This window comes from Eumetopias jubatus, unplaced genomic scaffold (genome assembly GCF_037043125.1).
Source record: "Eumetopias jubatus isolate StellerSeaLion01/CBP00866 unplaced genomic scaffold, mEumJub1_p1.0 scaffold_15, whole genome shotgun sequence".
NCBI classification, from domain to species: Eukaryota; Metazoa; Chordata; class Mammalia; order Carnivora; family Otariidae; genus Eumetopias; species Eumetopias jubatus.
Window position 1 is genome coordinate 90,605,916 of NW_028274821.1, and position 15,147 is coordinate 90,621,062.

At 43.3% G+C, this 15,147-nt stretch overlaps 1 protein-coding gene across 1 annotated transcript in view; it reads right to left on the reverse strand.

Annotated features, from left to right (window-relative positions):
- MED27 (mediator complex subunit 27) overlaps positions 1-15,147 on the reverse strand; it is a 201,931-nt gene that overhangs the window by 125,797 nt on the left and 60,987 nt on the right. The window contains exon 3 of the mRNA XM_028090530.1: positions 12,129-12,259. Within this exon, the coding sequence (XP_027946331.1) occupies positions 12,129-12,259 (131 nt within the window). The remainder of the gene's footprint in view (positions 1-12,128; positions 12,260-15,147) is intronic.

Below are 15,147 nucleotides of genomic sequence, written 5' to 3' on the forward strand. Positions count from 1 at the left end.
TTCAATGGAATGCAATACAGCAGTAAAAAGAAATGATCTCCTGATACATGCAACAACAGAGATGAACCTCAAAATAATTATGCTGAGTAAAAAAGTCCCATTAAAAAAAGTATACACTGTATTATCCCACTTATATAAGCTTCTAGAAAATGTAAATTAATCTATAGTGACAAAAAGCAGCCCAGTGGTTACCTGGGGATAGAGGTGCAGAGTGAGCAGAATCATAAGAGGGGCATGAGGAAACTTTCAGGGTGAAGAATATGTTCATTATCTTATAATGGTAAGTAAGGCAATGATTTCGCAGGTATATACATATGTCAAATTTTATACACTTTAAGCAGGTACAATAAAGCTGTTAAAAATGTAAAGACAAAAAGACTACACATCAGATTTGCAACAAACTGAATTGTGTAGTTCTGACTTACATAAAAAATTTAAGTGTTTTTAATGACAATGCAACATGTTTAGAGATACTAATTTAACTAGAGGAACCAAACCACAATATAAAATAAAATATCTATCGAAAGGAGGAAAGTAAAATATTACCAGACTGTCTTTTCTGTGGACTCAAGGGTAACAAGCTAAAACTGGTCAGGGAAACATACTGGCAGCACTGGGCACATCTGCGAGCTGATGGAGGAAGCAACCAAGTTAGGATCCACCTCCTTCTGAGTTTTAAATTCTAACAGGTTCCCAACTGTGGCATTAAGCCATAAACAATAAGCTCTGCCAAGTCTCCCCACAACAGTCATTCCTCCTGATCTAGAGATGTTCTGATGATGGTTTTCCCAGATCCCCCCAACCCTGGAGTGCTCCTTACACCCTCTCCTGAAGCAGTGTTTCTGAATCTCACACGTAAACAGGAATCTTCCTGGGAGCTGTTTAAACATATCGATGATGGGGTTTTGCCCCTCGAAGAGGTCCTCATATGATTCTAATGTGCAGCCAGGGCTGGGAATCACTGCTTAAAAGGCCCCCTCATCTCTGGAGAAGGGTGGGGTACCCACACGTGGCTGGCTGGTTCCTCTGCCTGGGAGCCCACTGAGTCCACTACAGGCCTACCTCGTTTGACTGCGCTCTCTATTGTACTTTTTCCAAATTGAAAGTTGGTGGCAACCCTGCATCAAGCAAGTTTATCAGTGCCATTTTTCTAACTGCATTTACTCACTTCATGTTTCTGTATCACATTTTGGTACCTCTTGCAATATTTCAAGGTTTTTCATTAGCATTATATTCGTTACGGTGATCTGTGATCAGTGATTACAACTTGCTGAAAGCTCAGATAATAGTTAGCATTCTTTAGCAATAAAGCATTTTTTAATTAAGGTATGTGCACTGTTCTTAGATAATGTTATTGTACACTTAAGAGAACTACAGTATAGTATAAACATAATTTTTATATGAACCGGGAAACCAGAATTTTCATTTGATTCACTTTATTACAATATTCACCTTATTGCGGTGGTCGAGAACCAAACCTGCAATATCCCTGAGGTATGCCTGTACTACCCAGCTAGCAGAATGTCCCCAGAGTGAGAACTGACCTTGACAGCTCATCCCAAGGACCAGCAGGCCTGAGCTCAGAGCTTAATCTAGGCTGAGAAACTGCTTCCGAAGAGAAAGACAATGACACAAGTACACAGACTTGGGGAGATGATCTACCTAGCGTCTCAGGAAGCTAGAAGGAAGTATAGTCTCAGCTGAAACAGGTTTTTTCACATTTTCTTATTAAAAATTCCTGAATGAGGACTATCAGAGTGACTAGTATCACCCAATCAAAATCATCAAAATTCACCCTGCCCTAAAAGCCTCAAGCTAAGAGACAAAGCCACTTCCTACTCATGCCTATCCTCATGTTACTGAGGTCACTCTACTTGTTAGAGGTTATAGAACAGTTTTCGGCACAAGTGAACAGAGAAACTGGCTCACTGCTTCTTGATCACTTACAACCCTAAACAGGGACTTTCTGGGCCAAAATCTATGGGTTACTAATAGCCTACATGACAGAGAGAGAAAAAGAAAAAGAGATACACATCAAGAGACCACCAAAATTAGTTTCCATTAAGAAAGAACAGAAAGACTTAAAAAAAAAAAAAAGTTTCAGTTCCCAACAGCATTAGATGGGAATGATATAGTGTGAAATATTAACAATCCTGAGACTCTGGCTCTTTGTTATGCAAAAATGGATTTAAAAAAATCCAAAGAGGAAAAAAAAGATCCAGCTTCTATCTGATGAGCTGTACTACACAACCACCCATTTCTTCTCTTCCTTCGCCAGTAATGGCCAGAGTGATGTCATAACCACACTAGACAGCTGTCTTCCTGGATAAAATCACCTTGTAAAGGAGAAATGCAATTAGCGGATACAATGAAATACAATTTTTAAACTGATTCTGCAGGCTGCCACATTTGACTTGGTGCTTAATGGCCAAGTTCTTTATTATAGTTTTCTATTTTATGCAATTTCTCTTTGATTCAGAATCTGTGGAAGACACCGAGACCTAAATCCTCATCTATGTCATACCAGGTCTGAGATAAACAAAGGACAGATGGGCTGAGAGTGAGGCCAGGACCAGAACCAGGCAGTAAGGGGCTGAAGGGCCACCAAGATGGGCAGAGCGGGCGGGGCGGCAGGACCCCTCCCCGACTCCTCCTGCCGGCCTCCTCTGGTCTCCCTCCTCAACCCCTGACAAACTCTATCCACTCTTGAGACTTCCCCTACCACCCCTAAGGAGCTGATTACCAAAACTATTTCTTCAACAACAATCCAAGTTCCAGACCTATATTTTAAAAACACTGATTGTGAAAATGTTCAAATACACATAAAAGTAGATAAAACAGTATAACGAGCTCATCGACAGTATCACGCTCTCTTCCCCCAGTTTCAACAGCTAGTAGCTAAGTTTTATCATATTCTCTCCACCCCCATCTCTGCCCCAACACACACACTTCTGAGAAAGGGGAGGATGGAGTATCCTAACACAGGTCCATCATATCATTTCACTCAAGACCTATGAGCTCCTCCAACTTAACATGTTTCAAGTAGAACTCACTTTGTTTCTCCTCTGTTTATAGACAGCATGACTTCTGCACTTTTAAGAGTTCCAGCCTGATCAAGCAAACACCTAGCCTGTAGAAAGTGCTTGGTCAATGCTTACAGAGCGACAGTATAAACACACACACATGCACACACACACACACACGCACACACGCATTCACACAGTAGGGGACCAGACAGCAGGAAGCAAAGGTCCAGACGGAGGGTCTAGCTAATAAGACAAGATCCAGGACTTCCTACTGGCTTCCCGCCAGGGGCCAGCACTTCTGAGTATGGAGACCCTCTGGCTGAAGCAGGAGAGCAAAGTAGTTCTGTCCATCAAAAGTATGACAATCCTGACAGGCTACAGATTTCAGCGTGCGGCTATTAGTAAAACTAAATATGGTTCTCTCGAGGGGAGAAAAGGATCTTTTACAACATATATGCTAATGAAGCACAACGACATAGAGCATTTAAAACAAAATGTCCCTATATTTATTCTCCATAGACAGATTTTTACATTAATATTTATGAGGGATTCCTCGTTTATTTCTCCCAGAGATTTTTCTCCTGCCCAAAGAGAGGGGATAAAAGATAAGTAACATGAACCAATTATCTTTTAAACAGCTACAAATTTAACTGCATTCTGCTACTTGATTAATCTTCCTAATATACCCCTTTCCACACAACGGCCCCTGCTCATGAGCCCCCAGGGCCTGCTGCTCCCTGTGGCAGCGCACTACAAGGCCTCAGCCTGGCTTGCAGGTCCTGCTTGCTGCTCAAGCCTCCAGATCCAATCCTCTCCATCCTCACACAGCAGGGCCAGACCGGCACCTCCAAATCCTCCCCCAGAGATATTTCTGTCGGTCCAAATGGCACCTGGTTCCCAGCCATCTAAATACCCAATGCTTATACTCTCATTTTACTAAGAGCCACGAGCAGTAAACATCTGGTAGAAAGATGTTCTCAGCCTTATCGGCCAGCGGGCAAGGGGCTGGCAGGTAGCACGGAGGGGAACTAGCCCAGAGGCTGTGCTCGTTCAGCCCTCAGCACCTGAGACAAGCCCAGGCAGGAAAGCAGAGGCCAGGAGCTCCAGTTCCCAAGGAGTTTCCAGTCTAACCAAGACACAAGTCAGACAATGAGTGGCAAATGCCATGGAAGAGCCACAAAGTCAAGCGTCACAGTGGTTACAAGTTGAAGGTTTCTTCCTGCCCAGTCACTGGACCACATTTTTCTTTCCCCAGTCAGTGACAGACTGAGAGACATGCTTCCCTTCTCTGCCTGCCAATAACACGAGCACATAAACACACGAGAAAGGACACTGCAGGAACCATCACGGAGTGTGTCTCCTCCGAACCCCCCAACGAGAGACTCTGAAGAACGAGGAGAGCAAGGCAATAGGGTGGACTGCACACGTAGGAAGACTATTCTGCACCGTTGGCCTCAAAATGCCTTTGGATTCTATTTCCAGGCAAATAGAAAACAAAGTGAGCAGCCACAAAAAAGCAGAGGGAGCAGATGAAACAGGGCTTGGGCAGTTAAAGTTTTACAATGCAATCGGGCAAGGCCCGGACTCTTCCCGGCCCCCCTGCACGGAGCTCTGACCACTGAGGGTTTCTTTCTGCCACTGGCAAGCTGGCCTGACAGGGTTCTCCCCCCTTTCCTAGTCACAATCATAAAACCTGACAAGAGCCAGCCACACTCATTCCTACCAGCCTTTTAACCTTCGTACGGAAAACTAGCTGAAAATTTTGTTGACGAAACAGAGGGAGATAAGGAATTACAGGATTGAAGACCTACGTGCAGGTGAGGTAACCCTTGCTGTGTGCACATTCCTATGCAAACTCAGGACCCCGAAGAGTTGTGGATACGTTTTTCTGAGATGGGGCCGGTACCCCTCACCGTTCCTGGACGCAGCGCCAGCCTTGTAGGGAAAAGGCAAGAGTGGCACTGAGTCAGGCAGCTTAAACACGACTGATGTGAATAAAATGAGCTTCTGCCATGCTGGTTATTGGAAACTGATCTCTTCCTTATTAATACGGTCCCGCAATGGAGACAAAGATTTCTCCATGTTCTAGAATGCAAACAATGTTTTAATCTTTAATTATATTCTCAATTTCAACTCTTCTGGAGAGTTACAGCCACCAAGGCCTGGGATTATTTCTTTATTACACAGCCTCTCAGTGGTATTTAATGAATATTGTTACTTAATACTTGCCAGTAGGGGAAAGAAGGATTTAGTGAGTTCCTACTCAAGTTTTGATGACTTTTCCAAAACTCACAGCTGCAAAATTCTCTACTTCCTTTTGGGGACATGCCATACAGGCAGGAGGACGCTTGCTCTGCTCAGCAGCCCAAGCTCGGGAAGAGTCAGCCTGTGGAATGAGCATCCCCGCAGAAAGGGATTCAGGATACAATGCTCTGCATTTCTAAAGCTCGTGGCAATGAATCAGGGTGCCCCTCGTTCATGGTTTACTCACTGTTGGTCCGCTCCGAGGCAAGCTAAACTCCAACAAAAAGAGATGTCAAATATTCTTGTTCAGGGCTCCCATAATCATCTACGTTGAAGAATTTAATATAAACTTATCAGCATAGAGCCAAATTCTGTCCTCAACCAAATATCAAGATCCTTATGAGGCAAAACAAAGCTCAAGTAATCAGGAAGAAAATTAGGTCCCTGCAAGGAAGTGAGTGCATCTGCAGTCACTACTCAAACATCTGTATCAAGGTTTTTGTAATGGGACAGTGACTATAGAACCCTGGAGTTTGATTATCTGTGTGGTCGAAAGAAAAAAACACGTTAAAAAAAAAAGTCTTGAAAATCAGCAGCAGAAAAGATAATGATGTAATGGCCAGGAAGCTACAGGAAGAGGCTCTGGGTTTACTGCACTTCGTGCTGGCAAACATTCGCCTTGCTCGGCTTCAACATCAATGACCCCAAGAAGCTCCCACCATCATTCATCACTATCGCCAAGGACAGATTTATGCCACTGCTTTGCTCTCCGTGATTCCTGTTGGTCTCACATTAAGCAAAAGACAACATGAGGCTCTGCCTTTCAAGAACAGAAGCGGCATTTACCACACATCTTGGAAAGAATCCAATCATCTGTATAAGCACCGTGTGTAATTTCAAGTCGATGATCTTCCTGGGAATTAGTGTGCAAGGCAGTGGCAGAAAATGAGCCTCTGTCAGTTAAACTCCCATAGCCAAATGAGAGGCCCTACCGAAGGCAATCTGTTGTTCAAACACTGGAACCCCGAGGTGCACACGCCGTGTCATTATCCCTGCTACCTCCTGAACTGGTGGCATTTCTTTCCAGCAACACTTGTCCTGCATGCTGTTTTGGTGGTGGTGTTTTTGTTACTCAAACCTGAGGTAGGTCATTCAAGAACAGGAGCATGAAGACTCCCTGCACTCTGAAGGGTGGTAGATAATACTGAAACAGATGCAAAATGTTGAGGAAATGGTACTGGAAGATTCCAAAGAATATCGAGGAATACCACTCAGCGATAAAATGGAATGCACCACTGACATATACAACATAAACGAAATCTCCAAAACATCATGTGGAGCAAAAGAAACCGGAAAGAAAATATGTTCCGCGGGACTCCATTTATGTGGAGTTCTAGAAGAGGCAAGACTGGGGTATAGGGATAGAAATTAGAACAGTGGTGGTCTGACCGAGAAACTGGAGAGAAGTCAACTCTTTGCAGGAGTCCTGCTGTGAAGTGGCGAGAGAGGAGCTGGGGGCTGGAAGAAGTGGGATTATGAGCCGAGCGTTCCCGCGGGAGGAGGGTGTGGGTGAGCGCGCTTGTGTGCTACCAGGAATGAGCCAGGAGAAAGGGGAATCCTGATGGTGCGGGAGAGAGAGGAGACCAGTGGCCGAATGGCCTGGAGCAGCTGACAGCGTGGACCTGGTGGGGGAGAGGAAGGGCTGTCCCTGGCTGGGAGCACGGACAGTGCCTCCTGAGTGACCAGAGGACAGGTAGCCTATGAAAGGAAAAGTGCCCTTAACTGAGCCGGCAGGACCTTTTCACGAAGGATAACTTGACACAAAAGAAACTGCCTGTCCCCACAACTTCCAGGGGCTGGATGAGGTTAATACTTTTAAAAATAACCTTCCTGTAGAACAATTTTTCCCCTCGAATCTAAATGAGATCTATATGTGCGAAGTAAGAACACGTAAGTATTCGCTCACCTCGCTGCCACCGAGTCAGCACTTCATCAGGCCGCCGCCAGGTGTCCCAGGCCATTCGGCTTGACGATATGGATCAAAACCCGTATCGATGTTAACACAAAAGCAGGCTGAACAGTGTGTCGTGAATGTGAGACTGTTATCTAAGAGAGCACAAGTAAACATGGCCACATCTGACATGTATTACATACACAGATATCTCAATAGGCAACTTGCAGATCAATCAAGACAGCCACTCTTAGCTGATCTCATTCCTACAAGGGGCAAAAGCCTGATAATGTTCACCCAGGAACAGGGGACACAGCTCCTTTCTGAAAACGACAGGGCCCTTTCCACAACGGACTCAACATGACCACTTGGGAATCACAGAAGTGAGGTGGCTTCGTCAGTCCCCTCTGAATGCTAACACGTGATAAGAGATCTTTCATCACGAACAGCATCTTTGTCTTCTTACGAGCTTCTTTGGAGGAGGAGAAATATAGGAATCGTTAATCCCATGAATCACTAATCCTATGGGAACTCAGGGGAGAATCAGAGCCTTCGAAGACTACTGTTCAAGCCGACTGCATTTAAGAACAAACACACTGTACACATCTCCTGCATTCTTGCCAGGCCTGTGGTCTCAGCACACTCAGGCAGAGCCAGCCGTTTTGTTGTGGCAGACTTACTACCATCCAGACGCTGACACGAGCCAGTGCAAAAACCCGTCTGTCACTGTTCAACAGAGGTCCAGAGGAGGGTGAGTACGGAGCCCAGCACTGGTCCTCCACTGGCTTCCTCCACCGAGAAATAAACCCTTTCCTTAGAATCCCGTAAGCCTGTGTGAGAAAGCATCAAGCCCTCTTAATAAAGTCAAGCTTCCATCCTTCACCTGGCAGTGGAGAAATCCAGCGAAGTTTGGCTAGGCCTCCCTAAGTGTGGCTCTCTCTCAGCACCCTGCCCGTGGCCTTCTTGAGCATTCTGGGATCATGTCATTAGGACTTGGCACACATTACTAGGATTCCCTGCTACTTGTTCGTTCCTCTGTTTCTGCTCAGAGCTTCGTGAAAGCCAAATTCTATCTTATGCATCTCCAAATCCCCAGCACAGCGCATAGGACCAAACACCTGTAGGCCCTGAGTAAATAATTTGCCGAATAAATAAGTGAATGCGGCTTACAGGCTCAGCCATTCTTCCCTCTATGCAATGACTCTCCTCATTGGCAACTGCGGTGGTTTTAAAAAACATCCACAAATTCTCTGACAATCCTTCTTTCAAAAGGGAGAGCCTCATCCCCTCCCCTTAAACATCAGTCAGACTTAGTGACTCATTTCTAACCAACAGAATGGGGTGGAATGGATGCTGTGCCTTTGGAGGCTAGGTCATAAAAAGGATCAGCTCTGCCTGGCTCTCATTCTTAGACGGCTTGCTCTGGGAGAAGTCACCCGCAAGTCATGAGGGTACTCAAGCCTCCTATGGAGAGGGACTGAGGTCTCTTGTCAACAGCCAGCACCAACTTGCCTGCCATGTGAGTGAGTTACCCTGGACAAGACCTCCAAACCTCGGTCCAACCTTCAGATGATTGCATTTCTGGCTGATAGCTGATTGCAGTCTTCTGAGAGACTGAGCCGGAACCACCCAGCCAAGCCACTCTCAGATTCCTGAGCCACGAAAAATGTGAGAGATCATGTTTACTGTTGTCAAATCATGTTTGGTGGCGATCTGTTATGCAGCAATAGATGACTAATGCACCAGTCCTGGAGGGTTTGGGTGTTGTTTTATAAGGGATTTCCTTAATGACAAAGTTAGTTTATGGTCATGCCATGCTTGTAATAAAATTTTGTAATTAGCAATAGTCTACAGAATACAACCACAACATGGCTGATTACTATGCAAATTTAAATGCTCCATAGATAAAACTGCACGACCTTCAAGTCTAACAACTACATTCAATAAACGTTGAGATGTCATACAGAACATTACAATATAATCCTTTTTGGAGGTTGTTTCTTGTTTTTAAACATTATATATGCATAGAAAAATTTGAGAATAATATCCATCAAAACCTTAGCAATAACTTTCTCTGTGTGACGGTATTATTATGTTTTCCTTTCGTGTCATCTTTGGTTTGTTCAAGGTCTACAATATGTATATATTACTAGTGGCCTATGTTTTAATTTAAAAATTTTTGGATTCCATTAATCCAGCAGCTTTGTCTTGCTGGTATTTCTATTCCTGACTCTACCACAATAAGAAGCACATAGTAGGTGCTCAATAAAAGTGCATTCAATGTCCTTTAGCTATAGATCCTGCCTACTGGACAGGTCTTTGAAGGGATCCACAATAGCGTAAGCCCCAAAAGCTCCATGATGTGAAAAGAAAAGGCAGCAGTCAATTTTCACAGGAGACAGGCTACTAAGTATAGGAAATCATTCCAAAGTTGTATTCTTAGGACACAGTAACCACTTTCCTCTCTGAAACTAAGTATTTTGAGTGATTTATTATAAATTTATAATGACAGTTGTGAACACCTCCATTTTTTTTTTTTTTTTTGGCATGAGAACAGAGTCTGTTGATTGCCTTGGTGCTTAAAATAGTTTCTAAGTGTCCTCATAATAGCATGTCACCTGTAAACAGGTTTCAAGCCAATGCAAATGAACAAATGGCGAACAGATGGACTAAGAGCTGACTTTTGTCAAGAGAGAGTTAGCAACAAACACTTTTTGGCTCCAGTCTAATGGGACCATTAGAAAGTCTTTCACTTCTCACCAAACATCTTGCCTCAGTAGACAATCCATGCAGGGAAAATGACAAGTTACAAGGCCCATTAGACTTTGGAGAGCTGAAAGTTGGAGATTTGCAGAATCACCAAATCAACATATGAGAACAACAGATAATGTTCCTTCAGAAGCCTTCTACCAAACAGTGAAAATTCTCTACTTTGCATCACTCAAAGTGTCTGAAAAACGTGCACCTGTGCATGCAGCAGGCAAAAAATAACTTGTTGGAGGCTGGTTGGTTATGCTACTCTTCTCCTGGAAGCAAATGTTAATTGTGAAGAAAACCTGAAAATCACAGAAATGGTGGTTCAAGTGTCCAGTGATGAGGGAAGAGATCCTGAGGCACCCTCCGTGACGTCCCAGCTCTCTGCGGGCCTCTCTCCACCTAACGCCATCTCCTTGAAGAGGCCTCTGACCACCCGGTCTAAAGCAGTTTCCCCAATCCCATCCCTTTCTACCCTATGTGTTCCTTTCTAAGCACCAATCATAACCGGAAATTATTAATTTGTTAATTTGTTTAGGACTTTTTGGGTTTTTTTTGGTCTTCTTTCCCCAGCAAAAAAAAGCTTCAGGAAGAAGGGACCACATCTGTGTTGCTCATGATTGTATCCTCCACAGCCTAGGACAGTGCCTGCAGATAACAGGTAACAATATTTGCTAATCAAACAGAAAATAAGTGAAATCTTGCGTAAAGGCAAACAACTGAGTCTCACCTGGAAACACTCCTCTGGACTGGAAATTTAAAAATGTACAGCTGATCCCTGAACGGGCTGGAAGCGCACGGGTCCACTTATATGTGATATTTTTGTCAATACAGTACTATAAATGTATTTTCTCTTCCTTATAATTTTCCTAATAACATTTTCTTTTTTCTGGCTTATTTTATTGTAAGAATAGAGTATATAATACACTTAACATACAAAATACATGTTAATCGACTGTTTCTGTTATCTGTAGGCTTCCAGTCACTATTAGGCTATTGGTAGTTAAGTCTGGGGGGAACCAAAAGTAATACACAGGTACACAGATCTTTGACTGTGCCCATGACCCCTGCATTGTTCAAGGTGTCAACTGTAGTTTGTAACTGAGCCTGTAACCAAAAGAGGGTACAATCGGAGGGCAGGACAGGCTAGGGAACGTGTCTAAAGTCCCAGCCAAGCCGTCTGGGAGTACTGCCTAGCTCAGGGGAGTGTGTGTGCCACAGGGAAGCTATCAGCAAAGACTGGCGTGTTCACATTTCTGATTCCACACAGAGTGAGCCTTGGCCTTCATCTACCAGGGCTTCTAGCACAAAATAATCGAACAGGTAAACAGATGAATCCCTTGTGGCATAGTCGAAAGAATATTACATAGCAACAAAAAAGAACAAACAACCTGGATAAATCTAATAGACATTATGCTGGGTGAAAAAGAGCTGATAACAAAAGATTACACATTGTGTGATTCCAATGATATGAAGTTCAAGAACAGGTAAAAATCAATCGTTCAAAGAAGGTGGAACAGTGCTAAACCTGGGCAGGGAGGCAGCAAGCGTACAGACTGGGAACATGGGGAGGAGCCCTCTCGGGATTCTGGAAGCGGTGGCCAAATGGCCTGATCTGGGTGGAGCTACATGGAGGTATGCACATGTGAAAACAATCACCACGCTGTACATTTCTGAACCTCACAGTATCTCTTATCTCTCCTACTAGGAAAAAGAAGGGCTCACATTTTACGAGTTTAAAAGAGAACAAGTGAGCCTAGCACGACTCGAATCCCAGCTCCCCCAGATTCTCTAGGCGGCCTGCAGCTTATCAAAATGTGCTCCTCAGCTGTCTCATCGGTGAAATAAGGACAACCGTACTTAGGCTCTGCCAACTTTGGGACTGTGACAAGGAAATAAAGAAAAGGCTATGAGGTATCTTTAAATCCTAGGTGGAAAAGTCACACACAAAGTATGTCAATTACGAAGCTCATCATAACTGCATCACTTAAGATCTATGCAAAACGATGTTACCTGTGTGCTGTTTCTAATCTTAGCAGGTACCTTGGCAAAAGGAAGAACAATTTCACAAAAAATAACTTTCCATTCACCAAAAACAAGCACCAAGGAGAGTTCACCCAGGACAAAAGAACTGTTTCAAACCCATTACTCACTGAGGTGGTAAGACAAGAGTCGTGGGCTGAGCCTTCGGTCTCCGTTTAGCAGATACTCCCATCTGGTTAGCAGAGCGTTTCAAGGACTGTTGATTTAAAAGGCCAGATGCCAGACCTGCATGGTACTGCAACTGCACAGACAAACAAAACAAAAGGGGAAGAAAAATACCGTTTGGTAAACGGAGGCCAAGGGGTATGAAACTCAATACTTGATGTATCTGAACCCCCCCCCCTTTAGAACATTCTAAATCACGGCAAATGCAGCGGCTAACATTTTGCTTCAAGAAATGTACTTGTAAGGAGCTGCTGAGACAAACAGGGAAAGAAGCGTGGACAAGGTTGTCCATCACAGCATTACCTAATGATGAAGAACCGGGGACCACCTGAATACCCAACAATAACTGGGAACTTGGTTAAGATATGGAAAGAAATTTACAACATCATTTTGTTGAATAAAAAACAAAAACAGGTTACATTGTAAACAGAGCGACACTTAAAAAGACAGTCTCTCAAATGTTAACAGTAATCGGGGCACCTGGGTGGCTAAGTGGGTTAAGTATCCGATTCTTGGTTCTGGCTCAGGTCGTGATCTCAGGGTCGTGAGACAGAGCCCCTCGTTGACTCCACATTCAGCGGGGAGTCTGCGTGGGATTCTCTCCCCCACCCCGCCCCTCCCCTCACCTGCACAGTCTGTGTCTCTCTCTCTCAGATAAATAGAATAAAATCTTAAAAAAAAAAAAGGTTAACAGTCTATTCCTAAGTAGCAGAACTTAAGTAATTTTTTCTTTCTTCTTTATTTTTCACTATCTCATATATGCTTTATATCAATGGTTTTTTAAAGCCTATGTCATTCTTTATAAGAAGATCCACAGGGATTCCTTAAAGACAAATTAGTTCTGGGAACTCTTGCTTATAATAAAAACCACATAACTGGGTGCACAACATGGCCTATCATAAACGTATATGAAACACACTGTGTGGTCAGCCTCAACATTCGGAACCACTGGGCCACTGTCTTCAGTGCTGAAGATACAAATATCAGTCTTAAGAATAAGCTCCTGAGTATATCTTACAACAAAGCACACAAATGGATACAGGCTCACCAAAGAGAAAGGGATGGAGAAGTTCATTTTACTCTGTGTACATGTAATTGGAACAACACAGCACCGCTAAGGACACAAAATACTTTCAGTGAGCTCCAGGCCTGCATCCTTTGCTTTGTTCTGGACAAACTGCTGAGCTTTGAAGTTACTCAGGACACGTCATTTTACTTCTCTAGACCTCCATTTCGCTATTGGAAAGGAGAAGCAACACTGCCTAATTCTAAACCCAACAGGACTTTAAAAAAAAATCCACCTTATTGAGTTAGAATTTACATAAAATAAAATGCACACATTTTAAGTGTACAGTTTGATGAGTTATGATAATGTCTATACCTGTGAAACTGCCATCCCAATCAAGGTACAGACAATGTCCACCACTGCAGAAGTTCCCTTGTGCCCCAGTGCAGTCTCCCCCCTCCCCACCCTCATCTCCTACCATCAGGATCTTTTGTTTTAAAATACAACTCATCATTCTCACTCTTTGCCAAGTGAAGCTTATATCCAATCTGACATGTGACAGTGACTGCTATCTTCCTTTTTTAATCCCATACTTTGGTAATGTAGATCTTAAGAGTTGTCATCAATCTCTCAATAATAAAATTATCCTTGAAAGGTATTCCAATTTTGAATAGATGTAAATAAAACATTCAAATGTGAAAATGCCAAGCTAAGAATTTGGATTGAGACCATTTATAACATCCAATATGTTTCTTCTTCCCTTCTCAAATTAAGCAAGGTCCTTCAAACATTTATTTAGAATTAACTAAACATACAAATAGTAATTCACTCTGAAGCTCTGAATCAATTTCCTTTCAAAATGCTCCTTCAAGGCATAGATTTCCTTTGCAGAGTCAGCTACATTATAGTTCCTGGTAATGACACTGGTGACCACCATATCAAAGGGGCTGGGCCCTGCATGCAAAGGGTAATAACGTTCTGAAAAATAAATGTCTCACCTAAAGCCAGTGGGCTGCGTACAAATAGAGCAAGAAAACAGAACCAACCGAAATGATCTGCTTCTTGAAAGTGGCCATAAAAATAAAGATATCCAGTGACCCAGTAAGACCGAAATGTCTGTGTTTGGAGCATCCATATTGCTTTTTAACAGGCTCTTGATTTACTTGGTCGATTTGCTATGAGAGCCTTATGGCTGCACAATACAAGACAAAGATGTATCACATTCATAATAAAAATGGAGCTCTTCTCAGGGTGGAAAGGGGGGGGCATAATTTGGCTCTAACAACTCATCTTAGACCAATGAATTTTGCTCAAATTTGTTTTTCTCCTACAGATTTCTTAAATGGGAAATCAATGGAAGCAAGGGACAGTACAAGTTTGAAAGACAATGTTTCAAAATGTCAGCTACTTGGGTTTCGATCTTCCCCACCAGAATTTGCAATGAGTGCAATATGCATGGGGTTTTATGGAATTAAAGGAAAAGACAGCTTGGCAGGGGTCCCCTCCTGGCTCAAGGAATCATCTCTCCTTTTGGCTCTCTTCCTTCTTTGTATCTTATTAGGGTCCATGCAAGCTCAGCCATTCCGGCCCTGCTGACTCTTTGAGTGGAAGAGTCCTGCTAACTATGCAGAGTGGCAGGATGATTTTGCCCACCTGGCATCATTTTGATCATTTGCTCAAACAAACAAAAAAACCCAAAACAGCAGAAATGCATGCTAGCTGCTGTCTTTTAAAGGATTTAAAACGTCTACCATCTTGGGCGCTCTCAACATACACTGCACCTCTAAGAGCACACGGAGAGGGAAGGACTCCTCTTTCCAAAAAAACAAAACCTGCCCTTCAAAGCTGACTCATAGTGATTAAGCGACATTTGTTAATCATATATATGTATCCCAGTTTCCAGGAACACAGCTCCAGCTGTCAAGATCTATAAGGGGCCCATTAAATATTTACCGAAC